The sequence below is a fragment of the Canis lupus genome, chromosome 32 (assembly GCF_048164855.1).
Source record: "Canis lupus baileyi chromosome 32, mCanLup2.hap1, whole genome shotgun sequence".
Taxonomy (NCBI): domain Eukaryota; kingdom Metazoa; phylum Chordata; class Mammalia; order Carnivora; family Canidae; genus Canis; species Canis lupus.
The window spans coordinates 41,813,201-41,835,119 of record NC_132869.1 but is presented as its reverse complement, the minus strand read 5'-3'; the positions used below and the strand labels follow the sequence as shown (position 1 = coordinate 41,835,119).

Sequence of the window (21,919 nt, the reverse complement as noted above, 5' to 3'; positions counted from 1 at the left end):
GTTGACTCCTTCATGTCTATAGGGTCATGCCTGGAATCTGGAGCATGGTATACAAGGGCCTTCCCATTGTGACTTAGCCGGGCAGCCCCGGTGGTGCAGCGGTTTGGTGCCGCCTGCATCCTGGGGTGTGATCCTGGAGTCCCGGGATCGAGTCCCGCGTCGGGCTCCCTGCATGGAGCCTGCTTCTCCCTCTGCCTGGGTCTCTGCCTCTCTCTCTGTGTGTGTCTCTCATGAATAAATAAATAAAATCTTTAAAAAATAAAATAAAATCCATTGTGACTTAGCCTTCAAGTCAGATCATTCACACCATTTCCTGTCATACAATCTAGACACACACCAGCTATACTGTGTCCCCAGTAATTCCTATTCTTTCCTCTTTCTCTACACATTTTGTTTTCTCCAGTTAGAATGCTTGTGTCTGCTTGCCAGATTCCTACTCATACTTCAAGGCACTGCTCTAAAAAGATTAGAAAAAAAAAATTCTCCTAGAGATAGTTTGAATTCCATAGCACTGGGACACTGGGGTGGCTCAGCTGTTGAGCGCCTGCCTTCGGCCCAGGGCGTGATCCTGGAGACCCAGGATCGAGTCCCACGTCGGGCTCCCTGCATGGAGCCTGCTTCTCCCTCTGCCTGTGTCTCTGCCTCTCTCTGTGTCTCTCATGAATAAATAAATAAACTCTTAAAAAAAAATAAAATTCTATGACCATGACTTTTTATCTATCTCCATTTTTATATGGCTGTAAACTGCTCGGGGTAGAGTCTGTATCTCTCTGAGTTGTGTCTCCTGTACAGTTACTTACATTACTTAGCACAGAGTAGGCCTTCAGCAAATACTTGTGCATGTTTGCTTGACTACATGACTCGCCGCCTGAAAGAGCTCTACTGTTGGGCTGCCTTGAAGGGACACTACTGCTGCTAGTGATGGCAGCTTGCCAGAGAGGCCAGGATTCTCAACTAGAACAATATACACTTGAATAATCCCTCTTTCTTCTTTCCACTCCCCAAGGTTGTGTGTGTGTGTGTGTGTGTGGAGGTCGTGGGACATATATTTAGAAAATTATGTATTTATTGGTATTTTTCTGTTGACTTTAATTTTTTAAATTATTAAAACAACTATAGGATGATGTGATCATGGATATCCTTTTCTTTTTCTGCAAATTTCCTTTATTACTTTGTTGTAAAACATAACATCAGAAATTTTCCTTAAAACTTTTTCCTTCCCAGATGTAGTAAAATCCTACTTAAGAGAGCACTGGCTCCGGGTCCCTAGGTGGCTCAGTCAGTTAAGCATCGGACTCTTGGTGTTGCCTCAAGTCATGATCTCACGGTTGTGAGGTTGAGCCCTGTGTTGGTGGTGTGCTCTGTGCTGTCTTTGGGCTCCCTGCCCAGTGGAGCGTGCGTTGTCTAAAATAAATCTTAAAAAGGAAGCATTGGCTCCTTGAAAATTACATTTTAAGGGGCACCTGAGTGGCTCAGTGGTTGAGTGTCTGCCTTTAACTCAGGTTGTGATCCTGGGGTCCTGATTTCGAGTCCTGTATGAGGCTCCCCCGCAGAGAGCCTGCTTCTCCTTTTGCCTGTGTCTCTGCCTCTCTCTCTGTGTCTCTCATGAATAAATAAAATATTTTTTAAAAAACGTTTTAAGGAAAGGCAAATTTTTCCTGATAAAGTGAAGATATTTGAAATAAATGAGTAAATATTAATTCAAAGGAACTGAGATGCCCGGGTGGCTCAGCAGTTAAAGTGTCTGCCTTCAGCTCAGGGCGTAATCCTGGGGTCCCGGGATCGAGTCCTGCATCGGGCTTCTGCGTGGAGCCTGCTTCTCCCTCTCTCTCTCTCTCTCTCTCCTCTGTCTGTCTCTCATGAATAAATAAAATCTTAAAAAAAAAATAATTCAAAGGACCTATGTTTATTTCCGTATTTGGCATAATAACAAAGGGCTAATGGAAAGAGGATAGTTTTCAGTTTAGAAAACCGAATGGCAGCAAGCTAGTTTGTCTCCCCTCAGATTCGGTTTCCTAGCATGGATATGAATTGACGGGATTAGTAGGTTTAACAAAACAACAGTTCACAATGAGGGAGAAAGAAGAAAACAGGCATAAGAGAAAGTTTAGTAATGCATCGGTCACTGAAGCTAATGAGGAAAAATCATATTTGATAAGGTACAGAGGTAACCTCAAAAATGTGTTTCAGGGGTAACGTGCAGACACAGAGTCTTCTATTGAATCCCTTATTTAGGTATTCAGTGCAGGGTAAGTGCATTTTTTGCATGGTGTGTGTCCTGCACAGAGTTGTTCCTTTATTTTAATGAGAAATAGTTTCTAGTCAGTTTAATGCTCAGGATGGCAGAGCTAATCCCCAGAGCTGCCAGTGTAGTCTGAAAGTAGGGACAAAAGGATTTAGACCAAAAAAAAAAAAAAAAAAAAGGATTTAGAGATGGGGGCGGGGGGGATAAATACTTCCCACTCCAGCTTCTGTGTTACCCAGAGCCCGGAGTGAGGAGTTGCTCCTTTAGAGACTTTTGTCTTGCGATTGAACACATATTGGAAGTTTCTGATTTAAATTTGTGCTTTTTGATAAAGTGGATTAGAGACAGTGAATTGCTACTGGCTAAAGAGAAAGAGCACTTGATTCTGAGGAACTCTAACTTTTGAAATAAGTTTTAGTGCTAAATGACTGGAATAAAGAAAAAGAGAATAAACATCCGTTCAGAGACTACCTACCACTTGCCAGATCCTGTAGTGCTTTTCTGTCCGTCGTCTCGTCCGTGCCGTATGTTCATCAGGGAGGTTAAATGACTCGCCCAGATATCCCACAGCAGTGAGTGAGAGGATGGGTTCTGCTGCATCGCAAACCCACTGGACCCCTGTTCTTTGGTGGTTCGCTGGCTGACATCCCAGGAGGCTGAAGTTTTCTGTTTCTTTCAAAAGCAGGTTTGTTATAGGTCTGGTTTTTACTCTCTCCTATTTGTGCTGGAACACAGGATTTAAGATACTGTGCAACCGAGTACGCCAGCGCGTTTTTCTTGATCTTTTGGTCGGCTAGCCCTTTGTCTAGAACTCATCTCAGAATTGTAGCTGCTCTTGGGAGTGTGAGGTAACATGAAGGCTGTTGTTTTTATTCTCTCCTGTGACATATTTAACACAAGTGGATAGTGTCCAGGCCATAATTCACTTAATTGACAGATTTCTCAGCCATTTTATAGTGGGTTCCCTATATCTTTATCCTCCTGGCTGTCATTAAGAAACCTGTATGTAGGTATGTATGTATTTTTAAAAGATTTATTTATTCATGAGAGACACAGAGAAAGAGGCAGAGACACAGGCAGAGGGAGAAGCAGGCTCCATGCAGGGGGCCCGGTGCAGGACTCGATCCCAGGACCCCAGGATCACACCCTGGGTTGAAGGCAGGTGCACAACTGCTGAGCCACCCAGGCTGCCCCTGTCTTTATTTATTTAGACATGATTGTGGGAGTAGTACGTATTTACAGTAAGCTTTTGACAAGGCTGAAACAAATCTTACCTGTACCTGAAAGTGGGTTGAGGAAGGTTGTAAGTGATAATGTTAGTTTTTCTGAACATCAGTTCAGACCTTCTTCCCAAAGGACGGCCGCAGCTGTTTGAACTGTGACCATGCCTTAGCTGCCAGGTGTTAACAGTTTGCAGTTAACTCATAAACCTAGATAGATTCAAACCGTTGACCTTGAGTTGAGATCTTTTATAAGCTGTGACTCATCTTTTGGCTCATTCTTTTGTTCACCAGGAAATAATATTAATTTCAGGAATTTCGATTATCCCTTATGAAGAGTGTGTTGCTCATTAAAATTGCTAGGACTTGTTTCTCTGGGTACCAATAGGGCCACAAATTGTTCTATATTTAGTGGTTGTGCTGAATTCATGTGTAAACAGAGGAAGATGCCTGATTAACTTTCTAGACAAAGGCTGTTGAAGCTGAGGCCATCTTTAAGAGGTTCATCTCTTGCACAAGAGGGATAGGGATGCAGGATGGTGAATCCGAGGCTGAACGTGACGGCCGGCCGTGTGTATGCGTATTTGTATCTGTAAATGTCACACGCTGTTTACAGTACCCTGGACTCTTCTCATGCTAGGCCGAGTGGGGCCAAATCAGGAGGAATTGTTCCCGAGCTCAAAGCCAAGAATAACATCCTGACCAGCAGGGGACAGAGGTCAGCGCAAGGCAGCAGCTCTTGGGAGCTACAGGACATTAGAAACTTTGAAAGAACGGAGTTTAAGAAGAAGGAAGCCAATGTGTATGCGCTGTGAAGGGCGTGTGTGAAACTGCGTACTCTTATCGAGGCGTGGCTAATTACGAAAAATGAAAAAAGCATCCTAGTAATTGGATGTGTTATGAGTTCGTATCACCCTCTCGCTATTAACTGTATTTCCTCCTCCTACCTGCATATTGATTTGTCTGTTTATTATTTTTATTAGAAAAGGGGGAAAAGTATGTTCTGCTGTTACTCTGGTGTTTTATTCTCCGGGCAGCTTCAGCCAAGCCCACAAGAGGACTGGATTTAAAGATGATATGTTAATTAAAAGACAAATAACCCTTTATAAAATCTCCTGGGGACCTTCCGGGCTGGCTGAGGTTTTGTTTCTGGGATCTCTCTCTGCCCACTTCTCTTCTTTTCCCTTCTGTCTTTCCTCATTCTGATGCTGGCCACTCACCCCACAGAGGCAACTCCAACTGTTTTCTGGTGGAGCATTCTAAGTTTGTCCCGTTGTCTTCCCTGGGACTCATTTCTCTGGTCTGACTTAAACTGGTTCTGGGCCAGAGTGATCATCTGAAGGCTTTTCTTCATGGCCTTTATTTCTTGGCTTTTTTAATGCACTTTGCCTGATTAGTTTTTTCTAGTTCTCTCCTTTTCCAGGGGTATAAGTTATATTGCCCCGGTTGGAAGGTTCTAAGGGTCAGGTGCAGCTTTTTACTCTGGTTTATAAAGTGTCTTTTTCCTTTCCTAGAAATTGGGGGAAGAATCAAGTGCTCTCATGTGAGGTTTTGCTGACTTCCTGGGGCTCTCTAATTTGCTAGTTGTTTAAACATGTATGTAGCAATCTGAATTGTATTTGAAAGATAGGACTTGTTGCCAAGATTCTGCAGTAGGTCAATTGCTTGTTACCCTTTCTCCCGTTTGTTTTCCTTCCTTCCTTCCTTCCCTCCCCTCCGTCCTTCCCTCCCCTCCTTCTTTTCTTTCTTTTCTCTTCTCTTCTCTTCTCTTCTCTTCTCTTCTCTTCTCTTCTCTTCTCTTCTCTTCTCTTCTCTTTCTTTCTTTCTTTCTTTCTTTCTTTCTTTCTTTCTTTCGTTTTATTTATTTATTTGAGAGAGAGAGAATGAGTGCATGAGCGGCAGGGGAGGTCTTGAGGGAGGGGGAGCAGCAGACTCCTCCCTAAGCAGGGAGCCAGACGTGATGCTCCATCCCAGGACCCTGAAATCATGATCTGAGCTTAAGGCAGATGCTTAACCTACTGAGCCACCCAGGCACCCTTCCCTTTGTTTTTCAATTGAAAAATCAGAGATGAAGAGAGAATTACCTTATCCATGGCCATATAGTAAGTTAGTCTTAGACCTTTTAAAGCAGACCTTAAAAATTTTTTTTAATTAATTAAAAAAATAAAAATAAAGCAGACCTTATTTTTAGTATTCCTTGTATTTATTAGCACAGATATTAACAAGTAGTTAATAAATATATAATAGTTTAATAAATATATCTTAACTGTGGATTCATTTGTTGATCAGTTAAGTTTCAGAATTCTCATGAAGTTGGTCACATTTTGGATCAACATGTGAGAAAAGTTTCTGGGTGGAAGGGACCAGATTGCCATGCAGAAAATGTTCAGCAATTGAGAATATGTATGCAAAAATTCCCAGTGTCGGGGCGCTTAGCTGGCTCAGTCAGTAGAGCTTGCAACTCTTTTTTTTTTTTAAAGATGTTATTTATTTATGAGAGACACAGAGAGAGAGACAAAGACATAAGGAGAAGCAGGCTCCCTGAAGGGAGTCTGATGTGAGACTTGATCTTAGGACCCCAGGATCATGACCTGAGCCTAAGGCAGCCGCTCAACCACTGAGCCACCCAGGTGCCCCGGGCTTGCAACTCTTGATCTTGAGGTTGTTAGTTTGAGCTCCACATTGGGTATTTAAAAAAAAATTAAAAGGAAAGAAAAAATCCTGATGTAAATCCTATTCAAAAACTGAAGAAACAGAAGAGTAGTTTGGCTAGAGCAGAAACTGGTTATAAATGTCAGGAGAAATAGGTTGAGAGAGGATAGAAGGACATGGGTTAATCAAGAGATAGGGACAAGAAACAGGCACCTTGCCAGCTTGGGATCAGATAGTGAAAATGAAAATTTCCTACTCCTCCCTCAGTATGCGGCTCTCCACCCTTCCCAGGCAACCGCTATCCAAAGTGGTTAATGACTCTGGGCATTAGTGTCTGGTTTTGGGGCTGCCATGTGAAGCATGAAGAGGTCCTGTGGGGTCAGTCAGCCCAAAGAACAGTTGGCCTTTTGATTTGTTAAATTCTTCTTAATAGCTTTGCTGCTCTCCAATAGTATTGCTAATTCCAAAGCCAAAACCATTTTCTGATGGTTTTGCTGTATCCAGTTGGCTTGCAGGACCCAAACAGCAGCTGAGACTGTTGTACCATGATACACGTTATGCAATAACCCTTCAAGGGGTCTATCCGCCTTCTTTTATTTAAAAAATAGCAACAACATGGGCAGCCCGGGTGGCTCAGCGGTTTAGCGCCGCCTTCAATCCAGGGCAGTGATACTGGACACCTGGGGGATCGAGTCCCACGTCGGGCTCCCTGCATAGAGCCTGCTTCTCCCTCTGCCTGTGTCTCTGCCTCTCTCTCTCTCTCTCTCTCTGAATAAATAAATAAAACTTTAAAAAAATAAAAAATAGCAACAACAAAAAGTAAACTGCTGTTTTATTTTTTATTTTATTATTTATTTATTTATTTTTTGCTTTGGGGTCACTGATTTGCATCCCATTTGGGTGCCTTGCTTTCCTCCCTCGTTTTTCCTTCCTGGATCCTTATGCTCAGTCCTGCCCTCTGGCCTCTGGCCTCATTGAGTAGTATGAATTTTAACTATTTCTACTTTCATTTTTTTTAAGTATTCCTTTTTTTAAATTTTTTATTTATTTATGATAGTCACATAGAGAGAGAGAGAGAGAGAGAGAGAGAGGCAGAGACACAGGCAGAGGGAGAAGCAGGTTCCATGCACCGGGAGCCCGACGTGGGACTCGATCCCAGGTCTCCAGGATTGCGCCCTGGGCCAAAGGCAGGCACCAAACCGCTGCGCCACCCAGGGATCCCCTATTTCTACTTTCAGACCTGTTTTCCAACTTTTTGTCTTTCCCTGCTCCCTATAAGAAACTTTTGGTTCAGACTTGCTTGAGGAAAGGATAAATTTTTTTTTTGCTTGTTTGTTGTTTGTGTACATATGTTCTTGACTAATTTTTCTTTCCTTTCTTTGTCAAACAGGCCACCAAGCAGTTTCTTGAAGAGATTAACAAGTGGACGGTTCAGTACAATGTTTCTCCTCTGTCTTGGGATGTGGCTGTCAAGTTCCTCATGGCCAGGAAGTTCGATGTGCTCCGCGCCATAGAGTTGTTCCACTCCTACAGAGTATGTGCATGGGGCTAGACCGGGCCTGTGGCACATCGGCCCTCTGCTTTGCTGTTTTCTGTGCCACACACTACACGCAATAGTTCTCTGAGTGTTCTCCCTGCTGTCATTAAAAAAAAAAAAAAAAGCAGGCCAATATCTAGGAGCCCTACTTTGCAGTCAGAAAATCCTTCCGAAGAGATATAGAACCTCTCTAAATTAAAAAGGGAGGATGAAGCATGCTAGGATTAGTTCAAGACTAAAAGCTCACTTTTAGTGAGCTTTATCTTGTGGGTCATCTCCTACAATATTCACTCATTTGTTCAGCAGATGTTTATTGTATATATACTATGTTCCAGGTGCAGAGATTACTATTTAGAAAGAGAAAATAGACACACAATTATAGAAAATTATGATAGGTCACTACTTAGTTCTGCGGAAGCACATTTACTTAGAAGGGCCAAGGAAACTTTCTTGAAGGAAATGATTTCTAAGCTAAGATCTGAAGAATGGAGTAGGAATTGGAAAAGTGGAGTATGGCAGAGAGAACAGCAAGTTCAGATTCAGACAACAGAGAAATTAAGCTGAGTGAAAATGCTCATTGGGAGCGGGGACATGTCAAGAGATTGAGTAGCAAAAGTAAACAAGGCCAGATCATAAGAGTATCTATTTTTTCTTAAGGACAGAGAAATTCATTGAAGGTAATAAGAACAGCAGAACAACTTGATCAGATTTGCATTCTGGGAAGATTTTCTCACTGTGCTTTATTTTTATTTTTTTTAAAGATTTTATTTATTTATTCATGAGAGACACAGAGGGAGAGAGAGAGACAGAGACACAGGCAGAGGGAGAAGCAGCTCCATGCAGTGAGCCTGACGTGGGACTCGATCCCGGGTCTCCAGGATCACGCCCTGGGCCAAAGGTGGCGCTAAACCGCTGAGCCACCTGGGCTGCCCTCACTGTGCTTTAGATAATAGATCAGCAGGGCTATACTGGAGACAGACCAATTAGAAGGCCATTGTAATTATGGAGAGTGAGACGGTCGTGGTGTCAAAGTGTAGTGTCGGGATATAGAGGAAAAAATGGGAAGATTCTAGAAGTAAAAGTGGTAAGACAAGGTTGCTTAAACTGGTGTTTAAGGAAAAAGAGTCAAGGGTTCTAGGTCTTTGACTTGGGTGGCAGGGTAAATGGTGGTAGCATTCACTAATTTAGGAGACACTGAAATAGTGCAGGTGTGTGGAGAGACAAGGCCATGAGTTCAGTTTGGCCATGTTAAGTCTGACGTGCCACTGAGATATCTAAATAGACATGTTCTCTGAGAATTGGGAGTGTGAGTCTAGGGTTCAGAAAAAAAAAATCTGGACCTGAAGTAGAGATTTTGAGTGACCAAAGTGGAGCTGAATATTGGAGCCATGAGAAAGGGTGAGGGCCTTCCAGGAAGTATGAGGGGAAGATATATAGGGCTGAACGTCACCTCAGACTTTTTGCTATCTTTGGCTCAGTATTGTCTTAAAAGTTGAATTTGAATGCTTTGGTAGCATACGCACTCTCCTAGCACTAATACTGTCTTCACTTGCTCCCTACCTCTGAAGATACTTGAATTTGATTTTAGGGATGATTTGGGTGAGAATATAAACAAAGACCTAGCTTGTTTCATTCACCAGGGTGTGTTCCTAGCACTTAGCTCAGTGCCTGGCACATAATAATTGCTCTACAACTATTTGCAGAATAAATGAACGAGCCGGTGAGTGAATTGAGTGAGCAGATGAATGAAAAACACCCAAAAGGGGCATCTGGGTGGCTCAGTGGGTTAAGCATCCAACTTATTTTTTTATTTTTTTATGTTTTTTAGCATCCAACTCTTGGTTTTGGCTTAAGTCAAGATCTGAGGGTCATGAGATCAAGCCCTGTATCACTCTTCCTCTCTCTCTACCCCAACCCCCATGCGCTCTCTCTCTCTCTCAAAAAAACAAAACCACACACACACAAAAAAAAAACAAAAAAAAACAAGAACAAAAAAGAGCCTTAGAAGCAGTAGTTGAGGACATAGGAAAACTGAGAGTATTGTCTACCTCTGATAAAGAGTGTCTCTGGGAAAAGGGAAGATGAGTGGTCAACCTTGTCATGTAAAAGGAAAGCTGAAAATGCCTACCAGGTTCACTGATGGGAAGGCAGGCCTGGCGCTGGAGCAGGAGCTCTCAGTGCGGTAGTTAGATTGGAAGCAACGAGAATGCAGTGGACCAAGTATGAGGATGAGCTTAAAGAGTCATACTGTGGAGATAAGAAAACTGAGGTCGGGATCCCTGGGTGGCGCAGCGGTTTGGCGCCTGCCTTTGGCCCAGGGCGCGATCCTGGAGACCCGGGATCGAATCCCACGTCGGGCTCCCGGTGCATGGAGCCTGCTTCTCCCTCTGCCTGTGTCTCTGCCTCTCTCTCTCTCTCTCTCTCTGACTATCATAAATAAATAAAAATTAAAAAAAAAAAAAAAAAAAAAAGAAAACTGAGGTCATGGTAGGTCTTGTTGGAGAACATATCCAGGGGATTGACGGCTCCTTTTTTAAGTGGGGAGAGGCCTCAGCCTTAAGGATGTGTGACGAAGTCTGCTTCCAGACATTTTTTGGGTGCATGTATATCTTGCTGCAACATCACTGCTGATGGGGCAGCCCTGGTGTCACAGCAGTTTAGGGCTGCCTGCAGCCCAGGGCATGATCCTGGAGACCCTGGATCGAGTCCACGTCAGGCTCTCTGCATGGAGCCTGCTTCTCCCTCTGCCTGTGTCTCTGCCCCCCCCGCCCCTCTCTCTCGAATAAATAAATAAAATCTTTAAAAATAAATAAATAAAATGTAAAATAAAAAAAAAAACAGATCTCTGCTGATGTATATTTTAGAACTTTGACCCTGCACTCTAGCCATATGTATTAGCTGGTCTTCAGGGTAGGCTTCTCACTGATTTAAAGGAAAATATGATACCTAACAGGCTGATCAGGTGGTGTTGGACGAGAATTCAGGTAATACTCAGTTGGCCTGAAGGATGTTACAAGGGAATTTGTGATTCAATTTATTCAGTGATTTTTACTTTAAAGTCCCTTATCTGGGATCCCTGGGTGGCGCAGCGGTTTGGCACCTGCCTTTGGCCCAGGGCGCGATCCTGGAGACCCAGGATCGAATCCCATGTCGGGCTCCCGGTGCATGGAGCCTGCTTCTCCCTCTGCCTGTGTCTCTCTGCCTCTCTCTCTCTCTCTCTCTCTGTGACTATCATATAAATAAATAAATAAAGGTGGACTTAGAAAAAAAAATAAATAAAGTCCCTTATCTCTGAGATTTGATGGTTACATAGAGCTGTCTTCGATACACAGTATTTTCACTTTAATTTATCTTGCTATGTTTTATTTTTAGGAAACACGAAGGAAGGAAGGCATTGTGAAGCTGAAACCTCATGAGGAACCTCTCCGTTCTGAGATCCTTAGTGGGAAATTCACCATCTTAGTGAGTCTTTATGTACCCTTCTTGTTCTCATTATTTCCTTTTGTAGCTGTTGTCCTCTTTGGATTTTGTTCCTAGATACCTTATCCTAAATCTAGAGAGTGTCAACATTCAAGAGCAGACATAAAGCAGCTGTGCAGTTTGCACAAAATTATTCTAGTAACAAATGAAATTATTGAGAATCAGTTGTACAGTATATCGAGCAAAGTTTCTTCATTGGTCCATTGTTAGTGAGGGTCTTTAGGTGCGTATGTAGTATTTCAGAGGCCCGTCCTTATTGGAGTCAAGTTCTCTCCACCTAGAGACCACAGCCTTTTGAATAAGTATACGACGCTACTTTTAAGGCAGAGCGTGGAAACCATGGTTGTCTTCCGTGGTTTCCCCCTGCTGTGTGTTTTGCCATCCTACCTGGGAAATTAGCTAGGCAGCAAGTGTAGACCATCCTTTAATCTCTCTGCAATTGACAAGTTAAGAGAATGTAGTTTTTTTCCTGCCAAACTAATACGATCCAGGGGGTGCTAAGAATCAGGAGTGGGATGAAATAAGCTTTCTTCCCTTCCTGGAGCAACTGATGCAGGTCAGAGAAGTATTGCCAGCATCTCTTCTCTCTGTGTGAAATTTTTATCTAGGATATAAGATGCCTCTGTGATTGTTGTGATTCTCTATTTAGTTTATAAATGTTTCTCATTTGATTTGCTCTAGAATGTTCGGGACCCAACAGGAGCTTCTATTGCTCTCTTCACTGCCAGATTGCATCATCCTCACAAGTCAGTCCAACATGTGGTACTTCAGGCTCTGTTTTACTTGCTAGACAGAGCTGTGGATAGGTGAGCATGATGATTACCTTTTAGTTGGTCTGCATCCAGATAGGGAAGTATAGTCCTTGACTAACTTGATGAACTCAGCAGTGCCTTCGCCATGCTTCTAGGATGTGCCCTGGGAAATGCTATGAATAGAAAACATTCCATGTCCTTAAGGGCTTGGCATATTTCCAGGTACTATCAAGAAGGTGGGTATTCTATATCTTTACCTGCTTGGCTCTATTTTAGGATCACAGAAGCTGAGAAAACCAATTAACTAATTATCCTCAGTGTATTGAGAATTACTTATTGAGAGAAAGTGAAGGGGAAATGACATGTACTGGCTTTTTGCTCATTTGCCCTGAATTTTGATTTTCAAAACACTCTGGAACCTTGGTATGTTTGTAATATAAAAATAATGCCATTTAATTCAGGATTTTGAGAATCAACATTCAGGAGAGAATGGCCCAAAAGTACAAAGTTAAGCAAAATCATCTTTATAAACAGACCAATGAGCAAAAAGAATCAGCTCAGGTCATTTCTCCTTCCTTCTACAAGATAAATGGTATTATGATCTTTTATGGGCAAAGAAACCAAAGCCTGACTGTTACAGTCATCACATATCAGTCCAGTTAGGCCTAAGATCCTAGTTTCTTTGCTCTTAGCCAGAGCTGTTTGTACCCTATTATGTTGTCCTTTTGCCATACTTCCTTTATTCCCTGGTGATTGCCATTTACAGTTTGTTATCGTACTGGATGTCATTGGCTAGTCCCATGGCTCTTTCCATGGGTTGGAAATGATATATTTAAGGCTGAAACCTAAGATAGTGAAAGATAGCTGTGCACAACTTTAGTCATACTGTGGACTTAGAGGGTGCAGAGAGCCAAACGATGTCCAAAGTGGGCCTCTCTGTCTAATTCACTTGTTAATGTTACTTCCATAGTATTTATACAGCATTATTCTGAAAAAGAGAAGTTACTAAGGGAAGGAGAGGACCAGTGGTCACAGGGGCCGTGTACTGCCCAATCAGAAGTGTGAAATTTCTCATTTCTTCTTGCCAATTATGCCTATGATTGGTCTTCAGACATAATTTCCAGATCATAGGTTCCTTTGAAATGCGTTAGCTCAGGAGAATAAATGAAAGGCTCCTTTACCAGAAAATTCACTGGCCTTCCTTCTTGGGCAGCTTACAGTCAGAGCCCTCCTATAGGCATGGCAGTGGTCAAAGCTTGCTCTTTCCAGTGTGAGTATTGATTGGATCCCACAGGAAGACCACACAGGTAAACATACTTCAAACTGTTTTCATGATGTCCACCCTTTTCTTGAAAACCCTTAGTGACTCCCCATTATTCAGAAGGTGCATATAAGATAAATAAACATGAAGCCTTTTCTCTAAGCAAAATATTCTCACTAGTGAGCAGAAATTTTTGTTTTCCTGTGTTAACTTTCACCAAGATAGAAGAGAAGGAAACCCTCTCTCTCCTCACTGGGATTAAAGAGGAAGGTTTCCTTCTCTTTTCTAAATCCCTTTCTTTAATGGTCAACTTTCTATGACTGGGTTCCTCACTCCTCCCACCTGTTATAAATAAAATTCTTTTTAGTCTGACTTTAACAGCAGTTATCTTTTTTTTTAAGATCTTATTTATTGGAGAGAGAGAGCACATGAGAGCACGAGTAGGGGGGCAAAGCGGAAGGGAGAAGCAGACTCCCCATAAGCAGGTAGTGGGACTTGATCTCAAGACTTTGAGATCATGACCTGAGCTAAAGGTAGACCGACTCAGCCACCCAGGCACCCCTAACGGCAATTATTATTATTATTATTATTATTATTATTATTAAAGGATTTTATTTATTTATTCATGAGAGACAGAGAGAGAGAGAGGCCGAGACACAGGCAGAGGGAGAAGCGGGCTCCATGCAGGGAGCCCGATGTGGGACTTGATCCCGGGTCTCCAGGATCACGTCCTGGGCCGAAGGCAGGCGCTAAACCACTGAGGGATCCCCCCCTCAATCATTTTGAAACAAATGTCAAGGACTGTGTTTTAAACATCTTGATGTTCCCAGGTAGCATCCAACTTAGGAATCAAACTCAATAGGAAAACAATTATTCTTAGTAAGGAATTATCTATCATTGTAAACCTCATTCTGTATGCAGAAAAACAAAGATCCTACCACATTTGTATTTATTTCATGTGCATTTCTTTACAGGATGAGCGATTTTTAGGAATATAGAACCTACATCATTGTGCACCATAGCTTCTTTTTATTAAATTCTCTTTCCCCTGGCACTGACTTCTCTTTATTTCAGTTCTCTGCCACAGGCTGGTGCCATGAAAGGAAAACCTATAGTTCTTTGAATTTGGCCCTTGATGGGATGCCTGGGTGGCTCAGGGGTTGAACGCCTGCCTCTGGCTCAGGGCATGATCCTGGAGTCCTGGGATCAAGTCCCGCATCGGGTTCCCTGCTTGGGGCCTGCTTCTCCCTCTGCCTGTGTCTCTGCCTCTCTCTGTGTGTGTCTCTCATGAATAAATAAATAAAATCTTAAAAAAAAAAACAAAAAACAAAAAAAACATGGAATGTTACCAAATTTGGATAGGTAGATTCAGAAACCTGGGAGGAAACAGTTCAGATTTTGATAACCTAGACGTTCTGGAACATTCTCAACCTAGGAGTTTGGTACTTGGTAAACATGCATCAATAAGGTTTTCTGCTGCACCTCCGAGCAATTCCCTGGCACCAGCTCAGGGTTTTAGTTCAACTCAATTCTGACACTATCTGCCTGATAGATGAGATCCCACAGGTTAAAGGTTTTGAATCCTACAAGACTTGTCTCCCCCTAACCCCCCTCACATGCTAGTGGCCAGTTCAGGTCACCTGTGCTTCTTATCAACAGGCTGGATTGAAGATTCCAAGAACTCTCTTCGTGGGTGCAGTGCCTTTACTAGAATGGCTCACACAACTCAGGGAAACATTTTACTTACTACGTTGCCAGTTTATTATAAAGGGATATTATGCGGCTAGTTGGAAGGGTAGCATGGGGAAAGGTATGGTGAAGGGGGGCTTAGAGCTTCCATACCCTCTGAGAGGGCCACCCTTTTAGCACCTCCATCTGGAAGCTCCAAGCCCTATCCTTTTGGTTGGTTAGTTGGTTGTTTTCTTAAAAGATTTTATTTATTTATTTATTTATTTGAGAGACAGCTGGAGTGTGGCGAGGCGGACAGAGGGAGAGGGAGAAGCAGGCTCCCCTCTGACCCCCTAGCTCGTCCTGGGGCTCTATCCCGGAACCCTGGGATCATGACCTGAGCCAAAGACCTTTAACCAACTGAGCCACCCAGGCGCCCCCCTTTTGTGTTTTTATGGAGGCGTCATTACATCAGCACAATTGATTAAATCAACAGCCGTTTGAGATTCACCTCAATCCCTCCCCTTTCCTCTCCCTGGAGGTGGGGGAGGGGATGTACCAACCCTCTCCAGTCCCTTGGTTGGTTCCCCTGGCAACCACCCCCTTCTGTAGGTGACCTGTGGGCCTTCTAGTTGTCTCATTAACATCACAAAAGACACTTGAAACTCTTCACTTAGGAAATTCCAAGAATTTTAAAGCAACTCAGTGCCAGCAACCAGTTGAAGACCAAATATTTTTTTATTGTAATATCACAAGAAGCATAGCAGATACCAAAGATGCCAGTGTTCAGAGAGGCAGTTATTTTGGTCCTGCATGTGTCCCATACTCTTTGCCCTAGGCTTTCAGCCTGCCTCCTCCATCTTATAAGTGTGTTTGTTCAATGGTTGGTTTACAGCTTCGAAACTCAGAGGAACGGACTGGTGTTTATCTATGACATGTGTGGTTCTAATTATACCAACTTTGAGCTGGATCTTGGCAAGAAAGTCCTAAACCTGCTGAAGGTAAGGCTGTGAGAGGACCCTTCAACTCTCTTTCACTTTTTAGGATACTTTATTCATTGGGAGGCTTAGGAATGATGTAAACTTAAGACATTATGTTGAGTGTAAAGGTCACCTGCAAATGATGATTAATATTTGCTTCCTCCGAATACAAAATAGTCTTAAAAGTGGAGTGGGAGGAATTAAAAAAGGAAATGCACAGCAACATTCTGAGTCATAAAGGTGGGTTGTTCCTTTCCTGGAGTTTTGTAGAATAAGAATTAATGAAGGCCCAGGTATGTCCAGTGTCTGAGAAATGTCACCTAGCCAATGACTTTCAGACTTTTTTGTCTCAGTCTAGTCAGAAATAGGTTTTACATGTTGACTTCATACACAAGAGTATATGTACATTAACCTATACACATATGTATGGAGTTCTGTATATAGAGTTCTTACTCTCTTATCCCACACTCATAAATCCAGAGGTATTTTGTAATATTCTGAACTTTAAAAGATAATATGGTATATATGCCACTTTATAATCAAACACATTAATATTTTTGCAATAAATAAATAAAATCTTTAAAAAATTTCTTTTTCTTCTCATATACTTTACTCAATATTTTATTTTAGAGAACACATGCAAGAGCAAATGCACATGAATGGGGAGAGGGACATTATTAAGTATGTGTTACCAGCATTTTTTATAGTTTCCAATTTATTCAGTTTTATGGTGTCTTTTATCATATTCCTGTTTTCTTTATTTTTCTTTCTTTTTTTTTTTTTTAAAGATTTTATTTATTTATTCATGAGAGACACAGAATAAGAGAGAGAGAGAGGGGCAGAGACACAGGCAGAGGGAGAAGGAGGCTCCATGCAGGGAGCCCGATGTGGGACTCAATCCTGGGACCCCAGTATCAGGCCCTGAGCCAAAGGCAGACACTGAACCACTGAGCCACCCAGGGATCTCTTTTTTTAAATTTTACTTATTTAAAAAAATATTTTATTTATTTATTCATGAGAGACACATAGAGAGAGACAGAGGTAGAGACACAGGCAGAGGGAGAAGCAGGCTCCATGCAGGGAGCCCGACGTGGGACTCGATCCCCGGTCTCCAGGATCAGGCCCTGGGCTGAAGGCGGCACTAAACCGCTGAGCCACCTGGGCTGCCCTATTAGAGTCTTAAATAAAGTTTAATATCTCGTGGGACAAGCTTCCTCTCACACTCTTTTATTTCTAAAAGTTGTTTTGACTATATTTTTTGCATTTTTATTTTTACATGTACTTTTGTGTGCCTTCTTTAAATTTTTTTTAAAGATTTTATTTATTTGAGAGAGAGAGAGAGGAAGCAAGAGAAAGCACAAAGTGGAGGAGTGGCACAGGGAGAGGGAGAAGCAGACTCTCCATTGATCAGGGAACCTGCTGCAGGGCTCAATTCTAGGACCCTGGGATCATGACTTGAGCCGAAGGCAGATGTTTAACTGACTGAGCCTCCCGGCACCTCTTACTTTATTTTTAAGTAATCTTTACACCCAACATGGAGCTTGAACTCACAACTCTAAAATCATGAGTTGCATGCTCAGGGGTGTGTGACTGGCTTAGTTGGTGGGGAGGGTGTGTGATTCTGTATCTTGGGGTTGTGAGTTTGAGTCCCATGTTGAGTGTAGAGATTACTTAAAAAAAAAAAAAAAAGAAAAGAAAAAGAAAAATGTGTATGCTCTACTTACTGAGCCAGCCAGATACCTCCTAGTTCTTTTCTTTATTATAAAAGCAATTAAAAAGCAATTCAAGGAGAAGTCTGATTCCCCTTTCTCAGACACCCTGGTGCCATTGCACAGAGGGTAACCACTTTCCAAAATTTAAATCTGATGAGAAAAAAATTTTTTAAAATATCATCTTTGGGTTTTTTTTGAAGATTTTTATTTACTTGAGAGAGAGAGACATAGCTAGAGAGAGAGCACGAGCAGCGGGGAGAGGGAGAAGCAGCCTCCCCAATGTGCAGAGATCCCAAGGTGGGACTCTATCCTAGGACCCTGGGATTGTGACCTGGGCCGAAAGCAGATGTTTAACTGGACTGAGCCATCCAGGAGCCCCCATCGGCATCTGTTGATTAGATGAACTTTAGAGTCATTCAGTCAATTTCAGGGAAATAAAACACTCTGGATTTTATTTGGATGTAATGAATTAATAAATTAATTTAGGGAGACTTGACATCTTTATAATGTTATTATCTCCCATCCAAGAATGCTATACTTTTTGGGTCGCCTGGGTGGCATAGTCCGTTAAGCTTCAGACTCTTGGTTTCTCAGGGTCCTGAGATCACAACCTGAGCTGATAAATTTTTTCATAATTTATATTTTATACTTAAAAGCTGTTCTAATAAAAATATTTTCATTATAGAAAATTTTGAAGAACTCAGATTACTATATATTAAGAAGAAATACTGTCTTTGGGGCATGTAGGTGGCCTCAGTAGGTTGAGTATCTGCCTTCAGCTCAGGTCATAATCCCAAGGACCTGGGATTAAGCCCCACATTGGGCTCCTTGCTCAGCGGGAGTCTGCTTCTTCCTCTCCCTCTGCTGCTCTTCCTGTTTGTACTCTCACAAATAAATAAAATCTTAAAAAAAAAAAAAAAGAAATACTGTCTTTGATATTATGCAGAATTAAACACTGTTGACATTTTGGTGTATGGCACTTTCTTCTAGATGTTTTTCAATATGATTTGAATTATATTCATACAATTTCAATATACAATAAGCTCCAGCAAGTTTATTTTACGAATATTTGTATTTGCTGAATAATAGTCTATCCTGTATTTACTATAATTTATTTAACCATTTCTATATTGTTGAATACTTTTCCCATTTTTTATAATAAATAGTTTTTTCAACAAACACTTTTATATTCATATCTTTATTGGCACATAAAATAGTTTATTTGAAGTAGATTTCTAGAAGTAGGATGACCGGATCAAAGGATATGAACATTTTACTGGCACCTGGTTGGCTCAGTCAGTGGAGCATGCAACATTCAATCTCTAGGTCATGAGTTCAAGCCCCATGTTGTGTATAGAGATTACTTTTTTAAAAAAAGGATATAAACATTTTAAATGAGGTTCCAAAAAATGGAAGTAATGCGAAGTATTATAGAAAATAAAATAAGGGACACCTGGGTGGCTCAGCAGTTGAATGTCTGCCTTTGGCTCAGAGCATGATCCTGGAGTCCCAGGATCGAGTCCTGCATCAGGCTCCCTGCATGGAGCCTGCTTCTCCCTCTGCCTGTGTCTCTGCCTCTCCCTCTCTGTTTCTCATGAATAAATAAATAAAATCTTTAAAAAAATTAAGATTATAGTTTTGATCCTGTGTAGCTAAGATTATATAATGAGCATTTTCCAAAGTTTCAAAAAAATCTGAAATCTTCATTTTTTAATCTTCAGTTTAAAGGTTATAAAATAATCTTTTAATTTTTAAATTTTCTTATTTTTTTAAAAGATTTTAAAGGCAGGCACTAAACCGCTGAGCTACCCAGGGATCCCCTAAAATAATCTTTTTATAATACCATTTTTGTTAACCCCTACCCATTTTCAGACACATATATTCTTTCCAATTTTTTTTTAAAGATTTTATTTATTTGTTCATGAGAGACACAGAGGCAGAGACACAGGCAGAGAAAGAAGCAGGCTCCATGCAGGGAGCCCCATGCAGGACTCGATCTTGGGACTCCAGGATCAGGCCCTGGGCCAAAGGCAGTTGTCCGACTGCTGAGCCACCCAGGCGTCCCAATAAGCAGAACTTAAAGATGCACACATAAACGCTGACAAAAGTCAGTGTAATTTTTGATCCATAAAGCTTATGTTCACAAGAACATGACATTGTAACTTTTAAAAGTAAATCACCTTTTAATTTTTTATTAAGTTTTTAATTTTAATTCCAGTATAGTTAACATATAATGTCGTATTAGTTTCAGGTGTATAATTTAAAAATTAAAAAAAATAGGGGATCCCTGGGTGGTGCAGCGGTTTGGCGCCTGCCTTTGGCCCAGGGCGCAATCCTGGAGACCCGGGATCGAATCCCACGTCGGGCTCCCTCTGCCTGTGTCTCTGCCTCTGTGTGTGTGTGTGTGTGTGACTATCATAAATAAATAAAAATTAAAAAAATAAATAAAATAAAAATTAAAAAAATAATAAAAAAAATAAAAAAATTTTAACCACTTCTGTAGTTGCTGAAATGACACCTGAATTAGGCTTTAGACTCCCCCTGCTGGGTAAGGATGGGGAAAAGAGCAGAAAACCTACACTGAGTTTGAATAGTCACAGGTTCCAGTGCCTTAATTGATATCTTTATTTTTATTTTTATTTTTTTTAATTGATATCTTTAAATTTTCATGTGTGTTCTCCACAGGGAGCATTTCCTGCCCGTTTGAAAAAAGTACTGATTGTGGGAGCACCAATATGGTTCCGAGTGCCCTATTCCATCATCAGCCTCCTCCTGAAGGACAAAGTCCGGGAGCGGGTAAGGCAAGCTTTATTTTATTTGTAGGTGGAGGTGGTTATTTGGAGGAGGTGCTAAACTTCCCATTTCTACTGTTGAAACCTACCAATTAATTTTTTACCTTCAATAAAATCCTTCTGGCCTGTCTCCTTAAAGTGCTCTCTGCTTCTGTTAGTGTATCCACTTATATTCTCTGCTCTGTTCTTTATTCAGGTCAATACAGGCTGCCTCTCCCACTCTACTACAATTTCTTTGAAGTTAGGAGCTAGATATAGTTTGTCTGGCAGTTTCCTTCCATGGCACCTCGCATAAAGATAGCACTGAAGGTGTATGTCCCATGGATAACTTACGGTAGCTACTCCTTCCAAAATCTAGCCTAGTGAACTGATGGTTAAATTTGTTCAATTGGAAATACTAATCCATTTCATTGACCACCAGGGTGGTGGAGGAGAATCTCTCACTGTATCTCTTTCTAAAACTTCCTTTCCTGGCATTTTCTCTTAAAATAGCTCATTGCTTCCTGACTTCAAAAATGTTGTCTAAAATTATCTTAATTCTGTTACTATCCCCTGAGTGGGAATTAAAAATGGAGTGAGGTGGGCAGCCCAGGTGGCTCAGCGGTTTAGCTCCACCTTCAGCCCAGGATGTGATCCTAAAGACCTGGGATCAAGTCCCACGTCAGGCTCCCTGCATGGAGCCTGCTTCTCCCTCTGCCTGTGTCTCTGCCTCTCTCTCTCTCTCTCTCTCTCTCTCATGAATAAATAAATAAATAATCTTTAAAGAAAAATAAATACAAATAAAAATGGAGTGAGGCTTTCCTTACCCTCGAGGAGCTTATGGTCCTGATAGAGAACGCAGAAGTAGACGTGTACAGAGAACTATGGCCCTGCAGGAGCACAGAGGAGGATATTGTATCCAGCAGTCAGAGACAGGCTTCACAGAAGAGGTGAGCTTTAGAAGCTGGTCTGTGAAGAAGCCGAGGAGGAAAAGAGAGCATTCCAAGAAGAGGCAACAGCAAGAGAGACCAGCATTCCCATTTTACGCAGATTTCATGGAAAACCAACTAGGCCAATTTGGTCCAGTAAGGCTGCGTCTAAGCAAAGAGCAGAATTAGGATTTCTTTTCTGGCCGTTTTCCTGGGCTATCTGTATCTGGGTGACTGGTCTTGTGTTACTTCCTTAGAAAGCTATCTTTGAGAACATCTCTGCTGAGCTGTGAGTAAAGCACCAAGCTTAGAGTTGGTTACCTTAGTATGGGGTTGACCAAGAAGAATTACTACCTGTGTATTCTTAGTAGTCAAAAAGCCAAATACCTGCATGAGATGTCACTGGGAAGCCTTGTTAATACCATAAAGGCTTTGTTCACTGTACCTTCCTTTCAAGGATTATAAAAGGGCCCTTGGGGCACCTAGGTCACTCAGTCAGTAGAGCACATGACTCTTGATCTTGAGGTTGTATATTTGAGCACCGCATTGGGTGTAGAGATTACTTAAAAACAAAATCTTAAGAAGGATGGGAGGCAAATTCTAGGAGTGAAACCTTTGGGGAAATTATAGGACTTCAATACTGGGTGGATGCAATGCAAGTCTTCTTCTTTTATAAGGAAATACCAAGTATTTCAAACAAATCTCATCCCAT

At 41.7% G+C, this 21,919-nt stretch overlaps 1 protein-coding gene across 2 annotated transcripts in view; it reads left to right on the top strand.

The window, feature by feature from the left end:
• Window positions 1–21,919, top strand: part of PTPN9 (protein tyrosine phosphatase non-receptor type 9) — a 70,692-nt gene that overhangs the window by 30,655 nt on the left and 18,118 nt on the right. For both annotated transcript variants that reach the window (XM_072809727.1, XM_072809728.1), the window contains exons 2-6: window positions 7,508–7,651; window positions 11,027–11,116; window positions 11,816–11,940; window positions 15,711–15,816; window positions 20,193–20,303. In XM_072809727.1, coding sequence (XP_072665828.1) covers window positions 7,508–7,651; window positions 11,027–11,116; window positions 11,816–11,940; window positions 15,711–15,816; window positions 20,193–20,303 — 576 coding nt within the window. The remainder of the gene's footprint in view (window positions 1–7,507; window positions 7,652–11,026; window positions 11,117–11,815; window positions 11,941–15,710; window positions 15,817–20,192; window positions 20,304–21,919) is intronic.